The 19,778-nt window shown below is 53.0% G+C and overlaps 1 protein-coding gene across 1 annotated transcript; it reads right to left on the bottom strand.

The window, feature by feature from the left end:
* Positions 1-2,483: 2,483 nt before the first annotated feature.
* On the bottom strand, positions 2,484-19,380 carry PWP1 (PWP1 homolog, endonuclein). The gene is made up of 15 exons (XM_036758614.1): positions 19,241-19,380; positions 17,579-17,637; positions 16,908-17,080; positions 15,194-15,279; positions 15,005-15,101; positions 13,048-13,158; positions 12,273-12,406; positions 11,294-11,367; positions 7,573-7,669; positions 6,834-6,895; positions 5,454-5,565; positions 4,295-4,385; positions 4,060-4,181; positions 3,571-3,676; positions 2,484-2,626 (listed from the first exon to the last, which is right to left on the bottom strand). Exons 1-15 carry the CDS (start codon positions 19,310-19,312, stop codon positions 2,502-2,504), a joined length of 1,521 nt encoding a protein of 506 aa, XP_036614509.1. The 5' UTR covers positions 19,313-19,380; the 3' UTR covers positions 2,484-2,501.
* Positions 19,381-19,778: the final 398 nt, after the last annotated feature.

Here is a 19,778-nt window from a genome sequence, read left to right as displayed (position 1 = left end):
CTCTTCTTGGTTTAACAGATGGATGGAGTTGAAGACAAAAAAGCCTGTGTGCCTCCCAGCAAAAACTATGTGAATAAGTCTTTTAAAGAATTAGAATGAAATGAGGCAGAGCTAGATAAGCAAGTGGAACCAAAGGCTAAGGGACAAGTGACTGGCCAAAAGATCAGGGAGAGAAAGCCTAAGTCCAACTGAGGAATGGAGAAGCCCAGGAATGCCCCAGAAAAGAGATGACAGAGGTGGGGGATGATGAGGGCAGAATACTGTATATGTGGTTGGATGCAGTCTAGATATCTGATGGTTTTGCTTAACTGTTTTTCTTTGAAAGTAGAAAGGAAGGGGCAGCTAGGTGGCGCAGTGAGTAGAGCACCCGCCCTGGAGTCAGGAGAACCTGAGTTCGAATCCAAACTCAGACACTTGACACACTTACTAGCTGTGTGACCTTGGGCAAATCACTTAACCCCAATTGCCCTGCCTTCCTCTCTCCAAAAAAAAAAGGAAGGAAAGAAGGAAAGAAGGGAAGGAGAAAGAGAGGGAGGGAAGGAAGGGAAAGAAGAAGAGAGGGAGGGGAGGACAGAAGGAAGGATGGGAGGAAGATAGGAAACAAGCATTTATTAGGTGCTTACTGTGCTGGGGATACAAATACAAGCAAGGTACTTATACTCTAATGGGAGAAGACAACCCATAAAAGGCAGCTGAAAAGGGGGAAGGGAGAGGGAGAAAGAAGGCATCTGATTTTGAAGTCCAAAAACTAGGAACAGAGGAGGGGACAAAGGTCAGCCTGGGCCCCTTCACAAAATGGAGACTGTAGAGGAACTTGGCAGTGGGAGAAGGGGGTGGGCCTTTCAGCTGGATGCCCCATGTCTGGAAGGCTATGGGGTGGGTCTAGGTAGAGGAGACACTACCTGCAGCCTCGAGGTCACATGTAGCCCTCTATGTCCTTGAGTGCCCTTTGACGGCCTTGAGGGCACAGGTTCCCCAAGCCTGCACCAGCACTGAGGTGTTTCCATTTGATGGGGGGAGGAGGCCTGATGGGAGGCTTCGATAAAACAGAAAGATCTTGAAGTCAGAGAACCTGGGTTCAAATCCTACCTCAGATGCCTTGGGCTAGAATCTTAACATCCCTGAGGCTCAGTATCTTCACCTGTAAAATGAGGGTGTCATTTGGATGAGATCTGCAGCTCTGAATCTGAGTTACCCTCCCCCCAACTTTGGACCTGTTTCTTTTCCTATAAAGCAAGGGGGTTGGATGAGACGGGGCTCTGAGACTAGAAACCACGGTCTGAGAGCTGAGATTCTGTCAAACTGTCTTGTTTACACAACTGCCTGGCAAGCTCATCTTCAGAGCAGCCAATGTCTCTACAGCACACTGCGGCAACAAGACATTCCATCTGGACTGATGACCTCACCGGAGTCTCTTCCCAACCTCGTGCCCTCAGCAGTAACAGCATTGTATGCCCTCCCACTCTGAGCTGGCTCAGGGCAGGGGCTTCTGGAAGGGCCTCACCACACCCCTGGGAGGGAGCAGGTGCTCCTGTGATCCCATTTTACAGATGAAGAAACCGAGGCAGGCAGTGGTAAAGTGACTTGCCCAGGGTCTCACAGCAGGTTGGATTTGAACTCAGGTCTCCCTGACTCCAGGCCAGTGCCCCCTGGACTGTAAGCTCCTTGAGGGCAGGGATTGTTTCACTTTCATCTGTTTATCCTTGGCATGGAGCCCAGGACCCTGCAGAGAACAGGGACTTAGGAACTATTTGCAGACTCAGAGTGAGAGCAGAAACCCGGATGGGTCAATCTTTGCCCTTGAAGAGCTTGGGACGGACAGAAGGCCCTGGAGGGGCAGAATCACTGTTCACAGACACAACCAGATCCCTGATAATGGTTCTAGTCATTGGAAGGTAAGGATGGAGGGCCCCAAGGGACACTGGGGGGCCCTCCCTGTCAGCTCGGGCACCCTGGGATTCTGCACTTATGGGGAAGTAACAGGAACCTACTTTTCAGAGCTGGGCTCTGACCCGGGGCAGATGGCATGTGCAGGTGTGTCCACATTCACCCCACCCCACACACCTCTCACAATCACCCCCATACTCCACAGCCTCCACTTATCCCCCCCATTCCGAACCCCCACTCACACACACACTCCCCACACCCCCAAAACACTCTTACCCACTAACCTCCTCTCACACCTCCCTACCCACACTTATGCCCCCAGGCTCACTCTCCCACACCTCCCTCACACTGACCTACACACACCCATACACCTACACATACTCCCCACTTGCACTTACCTACATACTCTCACCCACTACACTAACCTCCCCTCTACACTTGCTCCCCTCACCCCCACTCACACCCACACCCGCTCACGGTCCCTCCAGAAAAGAAGGATTTCAGCTCGTGGGCAAACCTTCCCTCTCCCTGTCAGCCCGCGTGGCCAGCCTGTGTGGTCAGCCATGGCAGCCAGTGAATGGAAACCCAGTAAGAGATCACGAGGTAAAGATTTATTAAGATTCCATGGCCATGTCCGTGTCCCCACTGTCCCTCCCTGTGAGGGGGAGGGAGCCACTGGCCTGGGAGTGTGACTGGCTGGTGACGATCAGCCGCTCTCGATGCCCAAAAGCTTCATTCACTGAAAAGGAAACAAGGAACTGAAGGTTGCAACCTCCTGCAGCACGAGTGACCAGGCAAGGCTCATGATGGAAGCGAGCCCTAAACCCAAATCGCTTCTTTTCCAACCAGGGAAACAACCAGAGCTAAGACCAAGCCACCCCCAGAGGCTGGGAAGCTGCTCAGAGGGCTGGGAAAACCGGCCCCAAACCCTCACAGTGTCTTTCTTTTTGTCCAGTCTCCTTCCCCCCCACTCCTGTGCCTGGCACTGGGCCTTGACAGATACTTGTGGAAGGACCAACACTAGTAACCAACACAGGATGACCTCAGAGATGAGGCCTGATCTGAGCAGAAAGGGGGGGCGTCTGGAGGGGTCAACACAGCTTTCCCAAGGCTGGCCAGCTCTTCTTAGAAAAAGGGCCTGGACCCACCAGGCTTGAGATTAGCCTGGGGAGAGAGCTGGGCATGTGCCTCCATGTTCTTCTAGCTACCTACATAACACACTGTGCCCCCCTGGGCTCTGTAGCTGGGAGGATCTGATTACTTTTAGTTCTTTTTTTTTACTGTGCATTGAGGGCTTTTCATGAAATTCTGTAATGTGCAAGAGTCCCACATGAGGTGGCCAGAGGGAGGGCCTTGGAGTCAGGAAAGCCTGAAGCCAGGGTTCCGGTCTTGCCTGGCACTCACTGAATGTCTCTATGCCTCCAGATAAGTCTGAGGCCGTTAAGTGCCAAGTGGCTGCCCGTTGGCATTGGCAGAAGGAGCTTCCTCACTGGAAGTTCCTGACAGTGATGAAATCAGAGGCCCTGTCAAAAGAATAAAACTACTGGAGGATGATAGAGACGGGTGAGACCGGTCAGTGGCAGTCAGTGACTGAGTCCCCTCTCGCCCTCTAGCCATGGCTGTCTATGCTTAGACTGAGGGAAGGCCCTTGGAGGATGGACCTAGTCAGAAGGGAAGCCTTACCTGAAGAAATGGTGCTGATGTCCCAGACCCGGAGCCCTTCTCTCTGACCCCCAAACGCATAAACAAAAGGCAAATCTGGGCAGCAGGAGGCACAGAAGAGCACGCCCTGAGGGAGGAGAGCCATGGGGTGTTGGTGCTGGGTCCATGTCCTGCCACCCTCTGCACCTGTGCCTCCAACACCCCAGTCACCAAGGAGGGTGCCGTGGCCCTCGGCAGACTCACCGATGCCCGCGCCTGCTGACCCCCTCAGGGTCAGAGCATCCCCCACCCCGTGCCCATCCCGGAGGACCCAACTCCCTGCTTGGGTCTGTTTCCTTATTCTCTGAAACAGGGACAAACACACCCAAGGGGCTCTTGGAACAACTGTTTTCAGTGAAATGAAGGCTCCTCGGCTACTGCTGCAAGTGGCCAGACTGAAGCAGCCCCGCCCCTTCAGGATGAAGGCTCCAGGGCAGAAGCGAAGCAAAAGAGGGATGGGGAGCCGCTCACCATTTTCATGTCTCTGGAGTGCACCAGGCTCGGTCTGTCTCCTAAGATGTCCCAAATCTTTACGAATTTGTCCGATGAGGAGGTCACAAGGCAGCCCTTAACCTGACTGCTTAGCTCGAGTCCTGGAAAAGAAGGCACCGTGGGCACTGAAGGAAGAGACTTTCATCTCCTTAATACCTGTATTTAATTCACCAACAAATACTGGGGAATGAGGGGAGGAACCATCTGTACTCACCGGAAACCTCCTCATCGTGTGCCTTGAGTGTAAAGATGGGCTTATTTGAACGTGCATCCAAATTGTACACGAAGCCGTCCTCTGTGCTAGCCTGGGGGGGACAAGAAGACACCCACCAATCAGCAGAAAGAGCCCGAGAGGGCAGGGGCCAGGGGTTTCAGTGGGCCCCTTTCTCCAGGCACTGTCCTCAGTCAATCACTTATCAAGTACCTGCTTTAACCAACTCTAACCATAAGGATGCGTCCACTTGGACAGAGATTTTACTCTTTGGTCTACCAGATAGTATAAGAAAATACAAGTGACTCTGGGACACAAGGACTCTCTCTCTTGTGCCCGAGGGACCCACAGCCAACAAGCAAAAGAGGCTTCTCCAAGGCTGACTGGAGCCTTCTCTGCCGGCATCTTCTCCCATTAAAACACTTGGGCCACATCAGGAGGCTGATGGCACCCTGGATAGAGCTCAAGGCCTGGAGTCAGGAAGATCTGAGTTCAAGTGTGACCTCAGACACTTACCAGCTGTGGGACCCTGGGCGGGTCACTTAAACTTGGTTGCCCAGTTTCCTCATCTGGGATAAGGGATCACCTGCCTCGCAGGGTGTTTGAGAGGATCAAATGAGGTTTGTAAAAAAGCTCTGCAAATGTTAAGGTGTTCCATAAATCTAGACATAGCATCATTACCACTTGGAGCTAGGTAAATGAGAGAGGCAAAAGCCAAGCCTGCCCTCCAGGCATGCATAAGCAGCACCTAGAGGGTGGATGGAAAGCTGCCTCAGCCCGGAATGCTGCAGGCCTGGAGGCTGTCCCCTCCTGGCTTAGGTTGGACATGCCCAGAGGCTGCCCAGCCCTGCCTGGCCCAGGCTGCTCCCCAACACCCTCTGACCAAACTTTCCCTTAGTGGCTGTTACAGTCACATGCACCCATCTCTTATCTCCTGGGACCAGAACGAAACTACTGTGATCCCAGCTCAGGCTCCTCTCATCCATGCAGAGTGAAACCTGCTTCCTCAACCTGCTTCCTCTGCAAAGCCTCTGCTGGTAAGATGCCCATTGGGGCAGCCGCCCAGGCACGTTTGGGGCTGGGAGGACCCGGGGCTCCTTTCATAGGCAGCCTCAAGAACAGCCTCTCTGGGAAAAGGTCAAGGTTCTGTACAGGTTCTTACCAAAAAATTACATGGAGAGAAGTGATTCCAGGTCACCCTTTCCACCTGCCCGCTAAACTTCCAGAGGCGGTGATTCTCCTGGGGGCTCCGGCAGTCGTACAAGGCCACGGACCTGGAGGGCCAAGGACAGGGGCGTGAGGAGCCCAGCCTGGCTGCCAACACCGCATGGGGGAGCGGGGCACCAACCTTTCTTCATTTCCTCCTGAGGCTGTCCCCTAAGGGGAGTGGACCAAGCAGCCTCCTGAGCACAGGCTGATGTGCCTCTCCAGCTTAGAGGCAGAGGCGGCCCGAGGGCGACCCTCTAGCTGCCACCACAGCCTCACAGAGCCCGGAGCAGGGAAGAGGTTAGGCCCATGCCAGCCACTTCCCTGAGCAGCAGGGCCATGCGGGCACTACACCCGGGGATACAATGTTGGACACGGCATCCTTGGTACAAGCCCTTCTGTTACTAATATTAACAGCAATATGACACTGAGCAAATTACTTGTAAAATGGGGATGATAATGACTGTTGGGAGAATGAGAAGAGATAGTGGGCCAGTGTTTAATAACTGCAAAGGGCTGTGTCAACATAAGCTTTCCTGCTGCTCCTTTGGGGAATGGCAGACTCCTACAGTTGGCTGGGCCAATCACTTCACCTCCACCTCAGTTTCCTCCTGTGTGAAATGGGGATAACAGCAGCACCCACCTCCCAGGGTGGTCAGCAAACTAATGCTGGCCACTCTGGAGTCACAGGGCCCAGGTTCAAATCTCACCTCTGCTGCTCGTAACCCTGGGCCAATCCCTCAACCTCTTGGGCCTTGGTTTCCCCACGTGTAAAAGGAGGAAGCCGCACTAGATGGTGCTTAACTCCTTTCTAGGTCCAGGTCAATGGCCCATAACCCCTAATCTCTCACAATTTTACTGAATAAGGAAGGGTTGTAGTGAGTTCTTAAAAACCAAAAGGTCACTACCACCATTTTCAGGAAACAATTAATTTTCTGTTGCCGAGAAATTGAGAGGGAAGGAGACATACTCCCCACAACTAAGCCTACCTGGAAATCTGGTGCGGAGGCAGCAGGGGCAGGCCCTGCTCGCCGTGGAGCGGCTGACACTCGCGAGGCCACCCTCTGTCCCGGCAGGGTCAGCCTCAATTGTTTGGATCACCTTTGCCATTTCCACTGAATAAGCAGCAGAGCTTCTGCCCCTTGGGGCTGATGTTTTCATCACCACCATTTGAAAGCAAAGGTGGGCACCAGGAGTGCCAACTTGTACAACGTACACCCACTGTCCGTGGCACACTCTGCCCTAATCATCACACACTCTTGTGTTAGAGACTCTAGTAAGGACTCCCTGGAACACCACGTCCCACCCAGAAAACCTCCCAAGAGAAGATGCTTACTTGTCGTATGATCCAGAAATCAGGGTCTGTGGTTCAAACGGATGAAACTGCAGCGTTTGGACCTGAAGGAGGCACAAACCATTCTGTAACTGCTGGATGCAGCTTGAGGAAGCAGACAATTAATTCCAAATAGAGCCCCCTGGCATTATAATGACCAACTCAGGCCCTGAAGAAGGGGTGAAAAAGCACATCTCCCTCCTCCCTTCTTCACAGAGATGGGGGGTTATGGGTGTACCATCAAACTTGGCTGATGTGTTAATTGTGCTCAACTGACTTTCCCCCTCTTTCTCTAATATTTGTCGTTACAAGAGGGACCTTGAAATAGACTGGGAAATGAAGATGATGTGAAACAAAAGATATCAATCAAAATTAAACCTTTAAAAAAGGGGAGACAAGGGTCTGATCCTTTGGTGGGCATGCGTAGACATACATGGCCCTATTTCTCAAACTCCCTGCCCTGGATGGGTGAGAACCCTTTGTTAAACACACGTCTGGACCACCTGATCACAGGGCAGACTCCAGCCTCCCAAGGATGAGCTGGCAGCTAGGGCAGCCTCTTGCAGGACACAGAACAAAGACCCTCAAGGCCTCTCAGGGCATGTTTCTAGCCCCACTCTTCAGGAGCTGAAGGACATCTGGCTTGGGATCTTGGGACATGTGAGGCGGAGGCAATCTGTCTTACTGGGAATAGTGTGGTTTTTTTCCTGGGAATCCAGAGAGAAAATGCCAAATCAAATACCTTGTCTGTGTGTAAGGTCAGGTTAGCTGCGGGCTTCCCCAAAGCCATGTCCCATAGGATTACTGTGCTGTCGGCGGATGCACTGGCCAGCACGTTTCTGGAAAAGGAGAAAAGAAAAACCTAGCAAGTCACCTTCACAAAAATATTCGAGGCATTACCTTGGACTAACGCACAGAAAAGAAAGATGACTTCTTTCTACGCATTGAATAAAGAGGTATCTTTAATATACTCCCCCTGGAAACTGAGACCTAAATCTTGAGGCTAAAGCATTAAAAGAACGACAAGATGGAATCAAGTCATCTCTGAGAGCGGTGTTTCATCTAGAAAATCAGTTACTGGAAATCAATACCACCATGTGGGCTGTGCAGCGGACACAGGGGCATCCATTCTCTGGGTGAAGGAGCCATTCTGGCGAGAACCACGCTGGCCACTTAGCACAGCCACCACGATAGACTTCAAGGACCTACGTGAACCTGGCAATTGCTAGGGAGTCCTAGGCTCACACTCCATTAGTTTGATTACGTTTGCTCTTCCTGTTGACTAAACTGCAGAGATCTGACATTCTGAGCTGATGTTTTGGTCATGAGTATTTGGCACCTACCATGGACACTGCCCTGGATCCCACAGGCGCTCATGTTAGGACGATGACTGTTTCAATATTGGGTGGCAAGGCATATTCTCCCACCCGATCACTACAGACTATTTTCCATCTTACTTAAATACTAAGACCCCCCCCCCCCAAGAAAGGCCTTCAAAGGAAGCTGACAGCAGCACAAAGAGCAGGCATTTTGTGATGGTGAGAATTTTCTCAGAAATCAATGCCCTTGCTCTAGAACCCACAAACAAGTCCTTCATTCATTCAGCAACTATTAATGCCAGTCAGTTATCATGGGGCCCTGGCAATGACCCTAAACCGAAGCAGTCAGACACAGAGCTCATGCCGAGGACCGTATCTCCTTTTCCAGTCCCTTCTCGTAAAGAAAAGGAAATTAACTCTAGTGGCAGAGGAAAACCTTGGAGCTACAGGGAGTGGAGTTGAACAGAATGAAGTAAAGATGAAAGTTAAAGTAATAGCAGAGCTAGAGGGGTCAGGAACAAGGAGATGCACCGATTTAGGGAAAAGCATCCATGTGAAGCCATTCCCCCACTGGCAAGTGGTCAGTGGACAAGAACAAGCAGGCTTTGAAAGAAGAAATACAAACCACCAACAACCCAATGAAAAATAATGTTCAAAACCACTAGTTCTCAGAGAAAAACGAAACAATCCTGAGGTATCACCTCCCATCCATCAATACAGCAGACCTGGGAAGAGATAGATGGGAAAGCTCCCTGTTGAGGGAACCTGAGCCAACAGTACCCGTGATGTGGTCGAACTGCCTGAAAATTACGTGGGAAGTTACTGAATTGTTCGCGTCTTGTGATCCTGAGATCCGATTCCTGGGCCTACATTCCAGAAAAGACCCCTACGTAGAAAAACATTCAAGGGGGTTGGCAGAGAAGGGAATAAGGACTCCTACAGCCCCTCCTACATGCCGGGTGCTACGCTCAGCGCTCTTCAAATACCACCCCGTTTGGTCTCCACAAGAGCCTTGGGAGGTTGGTGCTCTTATCTCCATTTTCCAGTTGAGGAAACTGAGGCAAAGACGGGTGAAGTGACTGGCCCAGGGTCACACAGCGAGTGTTTGAGACTGGATTTGAACTCAGGTTTTCCTGATTCTAGACCCAGCATTGTCAGGTGCCTCATGATACCAACACTCTGGAAACAGAGATGCCGAGTGCCTGGGGATGTAAGGAGAAGGCATGGCTCCTTAGGGAGCGAGCACTTGAAGACCTGCAGGACCCCAGGGCAAGAATGATAAGGAAGCAGCGACAGCCTCCGGGCCTGACTTGGGCAGATGCCGGCACCTTCCGCCCACTGGCCCTCCTGTTGGGGCTCTTGATGGGTCTTGATGACTCGGGGACGGCAGCTTACGTGGGCAGAACGTGACCTGTGACCATCTCCGTGCCTGGACAACACGGGGTCTCAACCTCTGTGTCACGGACCCCTTCGGCAGCCAGTCTGCGGAAGCCTTTTTAGAATATTCTTAAGTAACTAAAGGAAATGCTAAATTTCAGTTAGAGGTTAGTGAAAGTAAAGCTGTAATTTTTTTCCCATCCATCTAAACCCACAAATCTCCTGAAATTCATTCAGGGAACCCCTGGAACTCCAGGCCAAGAGCCTCTGCCCGGGCTAGACTTTAAACCAAAGCAGGGGTGCCAGTGGGGCCTTGTAGTTAATTTGTCTCTGCATTTGAGGTAATGTGACCATGGTGACAGGCAGCTTCAAAGGGGGGCTGGGTTCCCTTCCCTGTACACACCCAGGGCCATGGCCCAGTCTCCCCCAATTTATTTTCCTGCATGCCAGAATTCTTCCCTTTGCATTGTGACCACCTGGTATTTCTCATTAGGCTCTCTCCCTCCCTGGTCCTCTCCCCCTCATCTGCTGGGCTCCCATCCCCCACTATTCTCCAAGTACCCATAGGCGCACAGTGTGTCCCCCAGAGATCCCACCCCTTGCCTTGGAGAGCAGGTGCTCACTTGACTAACACTGAGTGGATAGAGAACACAGCCTGAGGTTTTCTAGGGCTTTTGACTTCTAGTTCCACAAGGAACACATAAAAAGGTTCTTTCCTACACCCCCAGGTCCCCCCCCACCTCCCCCAGCTGCTGTACGTTTAAAATTTCCACTTGGGACAGGGAGTGACAGCAGTGAACCTAAAGCTAACAGTGCCTCTTTGTACCCAAAGGCCTGAGGTGAAATCACCTACATGCAGCTCAGAGGACAATCAGCTTCAGACTATCCAGGGTAGTTGTTGTTAATTCAGGTCTGTGAACTTGTTGTGTGTTAACAGTGTGCTAACTGTCCTCTGACGTAACCTGTTTGTCACCCTATGGATTTTATGTTCTGCCTTTGAAAATTTGATTCTGGCTGGGTGTAGTGGTGAAAGCCTGGGATTCCTGGTTCCTTGGGAGGTGGAGCCTGGAGGATCTCTTGAGCTCAGGAGTTTTGGGCTACAGCCAGGCTGAAGCCAAGTGGGTGTGAGCACTAAGTCTGGCACCAATGAGGGTCACCAGGCTGCCTAAGGAGAGGCAAATGGCTTGGGGTAGAAGTGGAGCTGACCAGCAGAGGGAACAGGGGCTGAATTAACCCTGCACTTCCTGTCTGGGTGAGAGGAGTGCATAGGCTTCACTGGACTGCCCCAGGGCTCCAGGGCACAAAAATGCATTAAGAAAGGCATCTCTTCATAAGAGGAGCCAACAGCAGAGAGGAGAAGAGACAGGGCGGGCAAGGGAGCCAGCATCCACAGCAGCCAGCCAGTCAGTGCCAGGGGAGTGTTTACATGTACAACGTCCCTAAGTCAGGGGCAGCAGGTGTAACACGGCTGAGCCCCCATCAGTAGAGAGAGTGTATGTGCTTCAGCTATTCTCAGTAGGGACCAAGAAACCCCAGAAGCTTGTGAGTTTGATGTTGAGATGTAACTGAAATTTTGCATCTCCTTTAGTTAGAATGGGCTGTTATTATTCTGAAAAGGCTTCCACAGACTGGCTGCCGAAGGGGGTCTATGACATGCAGGTTAAGACCCTGTTACACGCAGAGAGAGACAGAGGTGGACCCAGGCTGTGAGAAGTTATTAACAGGGAAAAGGACTTGTCAAGACCAGTTATTTAAAAATGTTTTTACCTGATTAGTTTATTCCACGAAAGATCGAGAACGGCGTCAGTGTGTCCTTCTGGGGTCTCTTCAGCTGTTTGGCTCTGGAATAGGCAGTGACCCTCAATTATTTTATTCCTCGTGATAATGAAGGAGAAAGTATGCCTTAAAGGCCAGAGACGACAAGGTTTGGGCCTCCCTCATCCAAAGGGCCAGACCTGGATTTGGGGTCAGAGGCCCTGACATGGAAGCCCATCTCTGACATGTATGAGTTGTGTGACCCTAGGCAAGTCATAGTACCTCATCTGTAAAATGGCGATGAAACTTGTGATCCTTCCATCGTGGGGCTGCTGGAAAGTCAGATGAGATGAGGTGTGTGACATACTTTATAAATGTGAAAGGGCTACACAGACAGTGCAGTTGTCATCTCCCTGTGTGATCACTGACACGTCACGGAACCTCTCTGGCCTCACTTTCCCATTGAGTAAAATGGAAGCAGTGGCAATAAATGATGTTCCAGGCCCCTACTGGCTCTACCTCCAGGGGAGGCCGTGTCTCTCACAACAAAGAGGCAGGATTTCATTCTAGTCTTTGACCCGGGCAGCGTGTGCACGTGACTGCTGGACACACCTAACATCCTACCAATACCTGCTGTCCAGTACAGGGACTAGAAGCCGCACCAGCTGAGGAGGGGGTGACCCCCAAGCATTCACTCTAAAAGCTGAGCAGGAACTAAGAACACTGAAGGGGGCCTGTGCCCACCTGAGCAGCTGTCAGAGATGAAGGAGGACGCTGGCCAGTGGGGGAGGCTGCTGCCCAGGGAAGGAGGCTGCTGCCCAAAAGAGGAGTCCACTGGCCAGTGGAGGAGGCCACTGCCCAGAAGGGGAGGCATTCAGAGGAAGGGGGCTGCTCCTCAAGTTCATCAGAAGTCAAGCTTGCCCTTGATAACAACACCAGCTGTGGCAAGCCTACCTCCCATTCTCTCAGAGCTTTTAATGTTTCTCTTTACCTTTTTCCCTTTCTTCTTTTTCTTCTTTTTCCTGTCTTTGCTCCCAAGTGAGAACACTGGCTCCAAAGAGTCCACGATATCAAGGTCCCACACTTCGATCACAGGGGACATTGTGCCCACGGCCACATAGTTTCCTGAAAGAGGGCAGAGTGTGTTGCAGCTAAAATTCATGGGCTGGCTTTAGAGGCACAGAAAGGTGACTGACATCCAACACTTTCCCAGCATCAGCACCTAACGAACATGTCAGTTACCGAGACGGCTGCTAGGCTCTGAAACAAACAGACGTGAAGCATTCACTGTCCATGCACGGGTGAAGCTGACAACAGCCTTGTGAGCCCAGCAGCCTTTTTCCTACATCATGGATACCCCTAGGTCTGCAGCAGGATCTGTACCCAGACCCCATTTCTGTTACAATTTTGCCTGAGCCCATGAGCTTCTGCTAGTGATTTCTTATAAAAAGAGTTCCTGCAGGTGCTGCTGCCTGGGCTGGCAGTCTGGTTTTCCTGTGGGTCTAGACACACCCAACGGCACTGGTTGGGGCTTTCCACTGAGGCTGTCCCAAGCCCTGCTCAAGGCTACCACCTTTCTGCTAGCAATCCAGCCAATGCATCGCCACCCTCCCTCAAACCCAGCTGATATGCGAGTGCCCACGTCCATAAGGTATGGACAGCAACGAACTTTGTGAAGACGCGCACACAGTGTCCTCCTTGGAGAGCATCCTTCCCGACCCCAGAAAGGGCCACCCTTTCAGACAGGTTACACACGCCATATTTACCAGGGGCTTCATCAGGGCTGGGATCAAAGTTCAGCCATTCCACACTGAGAGGATAAGCAGACAGGATAATGTCGTGATGCACGTAAAATGAGTCTTCTTCCTGGTTATAAACTGGGAGAATCGGGGAAACAAACTTTAGGGCAACAAGACAGAGACATTAAAAGTCACCAGAATCCACACCTTGCTCAGCTGCACCGAATGCCAGACACAACGGACGTGAACTAGGTTGTACCATGTGGTACCAATGGCAGGGGAGGGAGGGGAGCAGCTGGAGTCACCTAAGAGTGCAGAGGATCTGGGTTCAAGTCCTTCCTCTGAAACTTTCCAGCTGGGTGACTCTGGGCAAGTCACTAACTTCTGATTCTCAGTTTTCTCTTCTGTCACCTCACTCTGGAGCTCATAGATTGGACAGTAGGTCTCTGCCCTTCTAGCACAGAATGAATGTCAATAGTAACCATATTTCTTTTGAGTAGCAACCCTGAGGGTCTTCCCCTCCCAGTTCGATTTTTTTTTTTGAGTTTTTGATTAAAGGGGCCATCCCTAGACTAACTTCTTAAAGAGGCCTATTCACTGAATGGGTGTTACCTCACTCACAGTGAGTACCTGAAAAGACCTGAGCCAGGGTCTCCCAATGCATCCTGGGCCATCTCCAGTCATCCTGATGAATATCAGGCAACCGGATACAGATGGCTCTGGAGGAAAAAGTGAGGCTGGTGACCTTGCACAGCCCTCCCTCAAGCAAACCCAAGTCAAGTGCAAGTCACGTCACCATCTCCCTGTCATGGTTCTCTTCGAGAACAAAGGACAAACACAACAACAACTTCTGATTCTCAGTTTTCTCTTGTTTGAAGGAAAGCAATTTGTAAACCTTGGCATGTGCGTGTGTGCCATGATTTATACAACATTCCTCACAGCAACAAGGTAAGGATAGGGTGTGGGGCCCAGAGTCAGGAGGACCTGGTTCAAATCCTGCCTCGGACATTTAATCACTGCGTGACCCTGGGCAAGTCACTTCACCCTGTTTGCCTCAGTTTCCTGATCTGTAAAATGGAGAGGGTTGATCTAGATGGCCTCGAAGGTCCCTTCTGGTTGTAGAGCTGGGATCCTAATTACAGCCCATGTTAATACGGCACCTTGAAGTTTGCAGTCTTTTTCTTCCCAAGTCAGCACGTTTGTGGTGCATGTATCTGATTAAGGCCACTCCCGTCTTTTCAGATGAGAAAATAGGTGCTGGGTTTGTTAAGTGACGTGGTGCCAATCAGCTGCTGCGGGCCTGTGTCGACCCCACCTGAGTGTCCATGATGGCCTTCATTTGGCACGCTTCCTAGGAGGGCTCTGGAGAGCTCTGCTTCCAGACAGCTGCAGGGGCAGTTCTATTTAATTTAACAAATATTTAGTGAGCAGGCCCAGTGACTGACCCTACAAGCATAAAGAAGATGAGAAAGACAGACCTCTCATCCAACATGGGCGATGACTTATAACATAAAACAATGATTCTGTTTTTGATAAGTCAAAGACAGCCTAGTTTAGGGGAAAGAGACGTTGGGTTCCAATCCTGCCCTTCCTAGCTGCTGTGACCTTAGACCATTTGGTTTCTCTGGGTCTCTTTCCCCAGCTATGAAATGAGGGGCCTGATGATCTCAGAGGTCATTTTTAGCTCTAGCATCCATGACCTTAAGCTCCCACAGGGAAGGAAGAGCTGTGTCTTCCTGGCAAAGCAGCTGCGGCTCCCAGGCCTCCAGGGGGATAACGCCGACTGAACCCTGCAAAGGACCAGATGAGGTGCACGACCAGAGAGGCTGAGTTCTGGGGAGCCGTGACCAGGGGATGCAGAGGCTCCAGGGCCAGGACAATGGCCTGTGTGGTCGGCTGCCATGATAGACCTTGGGGGGTGGTGGCAATGGTGCTCATGATGCCCTGGCCGCCTTCCCTCAGGCAGCAGGCGAGGCACACTCACCATGGATCTCCAGATCACACCGGTCATCTTCGGCCCTGCCGCAGACAATGAGGTTGTCACTGGGCTTAATCACAAAGTCTTCATGTTCATACTGCTCCTGAGGGTGGAGAGCGGCAGAAGAAACGCATAATGGAGGCGAGAAGCGAACACCTGAGGGTGCAGACAGCCGAGACTAGCTTTAGGGCTTACCGTATTTTTGAGGGTAACATAAGGATCTTCATCGTTGCTCCCGTAGACCGTGAGCCCCAAGAGAGACTCCTGGAGAGTCCTGGTGCCTAGGATGAGAACGTGCAAGAACAGGCCCAAGATCATCTTTCTAGAACATCTGGTCCCAAAAGTGCAAAGCCCTCTGTGCCCCCACCGGCCAACCCCCATTCAGGCCAGGCCTTCCCTGTGCACATGTACTCATGCTCTCCTTCTCTCTTACTCTCTCCCTCTCTCTTTCTCTCCCTCTCCCTCTCTCTCTCCTCTCTCTCTCTGTCTCTCTTCCTCCCCCTTTCTTTCTCTCCATGTATCCAGCCAGCCATTCGTTTGCTGCTTCAGCAAACATCTCTGTGCGGTTCATCCACATTAGGAGAGAAGGCAGCAGCAGCAATAACCCAACTGTAAATGGACAATGTCACTAACTGGCTCTCCCAGGGGATGGGGGCCAGAAATGTCAACTGAGACTGTGGCCTTTGGAGACCATGATGAGCCATGGAGGGCTTCTGAGGGGGGCTGGGAGGTGTCATCCTTGAACTGAAGCTCTCGGGAGGAGCCAGGAAGACATTCCAAGGAAGGCGCGGAGGCCCCATGTGGCAGTGCCCTGAGGGCGGCCAAGGCCTGTGACTGTGCCAGCAGGGAGCCACAGGCGGGCTGAGGCTGCCCAGAGTCTGCACTAAGGCAGGCATCCCCATGGGGGCTGGTCTGCCAGGCTGCCTGAGGAAGGGCCAACCAGCCCAGGTCAGAAAAATGGAGCTGGTTAAACATTCTGTGCCGACTGGCACTGGGACAGGGCCAGGGGCTGGGGTGGGGTGACTCAGGCCGGAAAAGAGGACAAAGAACAAAGACAAAGGTGTGGTGGTGAGATCAGCATGTGGGACAAGCGGGAAGGCCCAAAGAGGACAAAGTCTACAAGTCTGAAGGACAGGGGACACTGGGGGGTGGCATTGGCAGAGAGGGGGAAGCTGGGAGGAGGGCGGCCTGACAGGTCACCTGGGGAGCCATTCAGCAAGCCCTGGCAGGGCTCGTTCAGCCACAGGTCAGGATTCTAAGGCCCATGTTGGGTCATTCCTGCCAAAGGCTCCGCCCCAGCCCAGGCCCCCGAGGTCTCCCCGCCAATAACCAAGATTGCTTCTCGTCCAGTACTCATCACACCCAGCGCCTCAGCATCCACCATCTTGTCCACAGCATGGGCTCACTCAAGGCCCGATGGGCTGAATCATTCTCACCATCTCATGCACCGAAGTGTTGTTTCCGTAAAACATCTCTTGAGAGCAGGGCATGGATAGTATGTGTGTTCCCCAAATGGTGAATTTGGAGCTGGAGAGCTTGGGTTCAAATCCTGCCCCCAAAGCTTATTACATGGGGCTCATATTCGTCATCTGTATAATGGGCAGGCTGGCCTTCGAGGCCCCTTCTACCTCTTGCTACAGGAGCCGATGACTAGTACAGCAGATGGTAAGTTCTATGACCTAGCACTGTACTCGGTAAATTCTAGGTAATGATGGTAACGTACGCCTCTTTCAGGTTCTAGACATACGGGCCGATGCATATTTGTACCTCTGGTTTGGGAAGCATGTGTATCAAGCTCACCTGGCCAATGCAGGGCTTGAGAACCACAGAGCAAGGCTCTGGAGCCTTGGGAGTGTGGCGGAACATGTTTGGGACGTATTCGTGACCAGAGACAGAAGAAATCCCTCACCTGAGTCCTCGTCATCGTACTTGTCCAGCTCGTATTCAGCCAGCTCATCATCCTCCGTGCTCCCCTCTCCCTCTGGGATGCCCTCCGATGGGGGCTCGGCTGCCTGGGCCTGAGCGTGAGCCTGCTCCTCGTCACCCTCTGCAGCTTCTCCCTCATCACTGCTGTGAATTTCTCTGTGTAAAGAATGGAGACACAGGTAGTAGATGCCTCCCAGCCTTTTTTTTAATTCAATAAACACTTAGTATATGCAGAGTGCGGTGCTGGGGACAATGCCTGGTCTCCATGGGGCTCACAGGACAGTGGGTGATAAGACGTAAACACGGACAACTTTAGCACACAAGATCACAGAACAGAGGGACGCGAGGTCCCCAAGGGGAGGCTGTTACTAATGGGGACAAAGAAAGGCCCCAGGGAGGAGCAGCCATCGAGGGACAGGGCAGACCAGGCTGGAGGTCCAGGAGGCAGCGGCACAGGCATGGGGCCAAGAGCTAAGGCAGTGGCCTGAAGGGGGTAGTGTGGGCATAGGACGGGCACCTAAGGCAGGGGGTGACATGGGCATGGGGCCAGACAGTGACTGGGGGGCAGTGTGGGCACAGGGCTGGCACCTAAGGCAGCGGCCTGGAAGGCCGATGGATGCCCAGCCCCGATGTTCACAACCTTTAAAGACTCACCTTATTTTCTCCTTGGCTTCCTCAATGAGACGCTTGACCTCGTCCTCACTTAGCTCCACCTACAAAGAAATTTAAAATTGCCCGGGTTACTACAGGCCGGAGACAGGCACATTAACAACGCATCCAGTAAATCACAGTTGCAGGCCTTCCAAAGAACACCACAATAACTACGGATGGGAGCTTTGTAACTGTGACCTCCCACATCCCATCCTCCTTTCCCCTCCCCTAAAAGGCCGCCTTTGGAGCCCATGGCCTGGGTTTGAATCCTGCCCCGGCCTCTCACTGCCTGAGCGTCCTGGGTCTCGTTCTTCTCTCTTAAAGGAGGAGGCTGAATCACATAATCCCCTAAGGCAGCTCAGTGACAAGACACCTGGAGGATCTGGGTTCTAATCCCACCTTGACCTTGGGCAGGTCACTCTTCTTCATGGTGCCTCAGTTTCCTCATGTGTAAAATGAGAATACTGGCCCTCGCTCCTTCAAAGAGCTGCATTTAGGGGGAAACCATTTTGTGAACCTGGCGGTTGTTACTAGCTTTATTTCTTTGTGCCGTCTCTCCCCTCCACCATTTTTCAGCAGGGTAGTGTAGTGGATAGAGCGCTGGGCCTGCAGTCGGGAAGATCCGAGTTCAAATTGAGCCTCAGACACTTATGAGCTGGGTGACCCTGGGCAAGTCACTTCACCCTGTTTGCCTCAGTTTCCTCATCTGTCACATGGGCTGGAGAAGGAAGTGGCAGACCGATCCCGTGTCTCTGCCAAGAAAACCCCAGTGGGGTCACGTTGGAAACGACCAGGCACCAACGGCAAACATCCGGGGCAGAGCAGGAAGGGCTCACGCAGGAGACAAACACGAGCCGACCCTTAGAGAGAGCTGGGAGAACACGAATCTCGGAGCTTCCTCTTCCAGAAAGCGCCGCGAGCCCAGACTGGGAGCCAGACGGCCCGGGCTCCGGCCGTGCTCAGGACTTGGGTGACACCGGGCAGGTTCCACCCCCCCCCCCCCCCCCCGCCTCCCCTTCCTTTCACTGTCCTCGGTGGATTAGGGGCTGGACCACACTGCCTGACCCCCGGCTTTTACTCGGCGTCCACCCCTCCTGGCCTTCTTGTGCCAGCCGCTGTGGCCCGCCCCGGCCCTCCGGGAGACTCCCTCGTCCCAGGGCTTTGTGACTCGGTTGGCCCAAGCCGGCCCCTCGGTTTGAGGGGCCCCGGGCTCTCTTCTCTCTACGGATAGGGGTTCTTCAGCTTCCTTGTGTGTCCGGGGGTCCTCGGGCAGTGCCACTGATCCCTTCTTAGCCTCCTGCCCGCCGAGGCAGTACCGTGGACAGGGCACCCGCCTCTGGCGTCCCCAAGTCTTAGTGTGGTAGACCAGGCGCTGACTTTGGGGATACTATGCATTTCTTTTAAATACCAAGTAACTCTGGAAGGGGCGGTGCCAGCAACGAGTCGGGGAGAATCAAGGAGGACTTAGTGCAGGAGGCGACGCTTGGGCTGGGCTTCTAAGGGAGCTGGGGTTTCTAAAAGAAGCCGCTGAGGAGTGCATTCCGAGGGTCTGGAACGGCCCGGGCAAAGGTTCGGAGGGAGGCGATGGAACTTCACGGAGGTTCCCCCCTCCCCACCCCCGCCGCTCCCCGGCGATCCCCAAAGGGACTAGCCGCCTCTGTTCACCTTGTCCGGTGTCTCCTTGGCGACGCCCCTGCGGACCCACGCCGCGCATGTCACCTGCCGACTACGCCTCATGGGGCCGGTTCGGTATCGAGGTGCAACACGCAAGGGGTAAGGAGGCCAGAGCCTGAGCTTCTCCGCGCGGATCTGATGATGTCACAGGCTTGCCGGCTGGGGGGGGGGCGGGGCTCTCGGGGCTCCGCCAATAGAAACAGAGGCCTTCCGCTTCCCCCTCCCCCCCGCTTCGTACGTCATCATCAGGCGCCGCCCAAGGAAGGGCTGAAGCGGAAGGCGCTGGAGCGGGGCACCACGTGGAGCTTGCGCAGGCGTGGGGAGGCGGAGCTGGGAGGGGCCAAAGGTGGGGAGGCGGAGTCCCAGAGAGGTCCTGGGGATCAGAAGCCTTAGAACACGCTGGGACATCAGGGCTCATCTAGTCCCACCCAGTCATTTTACAGAGGGGTAAACTGAGTCTCAGGACGGTCATAAGGCTCTTAGCCTTGGAACAGGAAGGGACCTCAGAGGTCATCCAGTCCAATACCTT

This window comes from Trichosurus vulpecula, chromosome 5 (genome assembly GCF_011100635.1).
Source record: "Trichosurus vulpecula isolate mTriVul1 chromosome 5, mTriVul1.pri, whole genome shotgun sequence".
NCBI lineage: Eukaryota > Metazoa > Chordata > Mammalia > Diprotodontia > Phalangeridae > Trichosurus > Trichosurus vulpecula.
The sequence above is the reverse complement of the archived record's forward strand: the minus strand, read 5'-3'. Positions and strand labels throughout refer to the sequence as shown.

What these genes read in the sequence shown, in the direction of transcription:
- PWP1 (XM_036758614.1), bottom strand. Translation starts at nt 19,312, where the DNA reads ATGAGGCGTAGTCGGCAGGTGACATGCGCGGCGTGGGTCCGCAGGGGC. An exon ending in GAAGCCAAGGAGAAAATAAG is followed by an intron (nt 17,081 to 17,578) that starts GTGAGTCTTTAA and finishes TTCTTTACACAG; the next exon opens with AGAAATTCACAGCAGTGATG. An exon ending in ATTTCTGGATCATACGACAA is followed by an intron (nt 5,566 to 6,833) that starts GTAAGCATCTTC and finishes TTGGCCCTCCAG; the next exon opens with GTCCGTGGCCTTGTACGACT.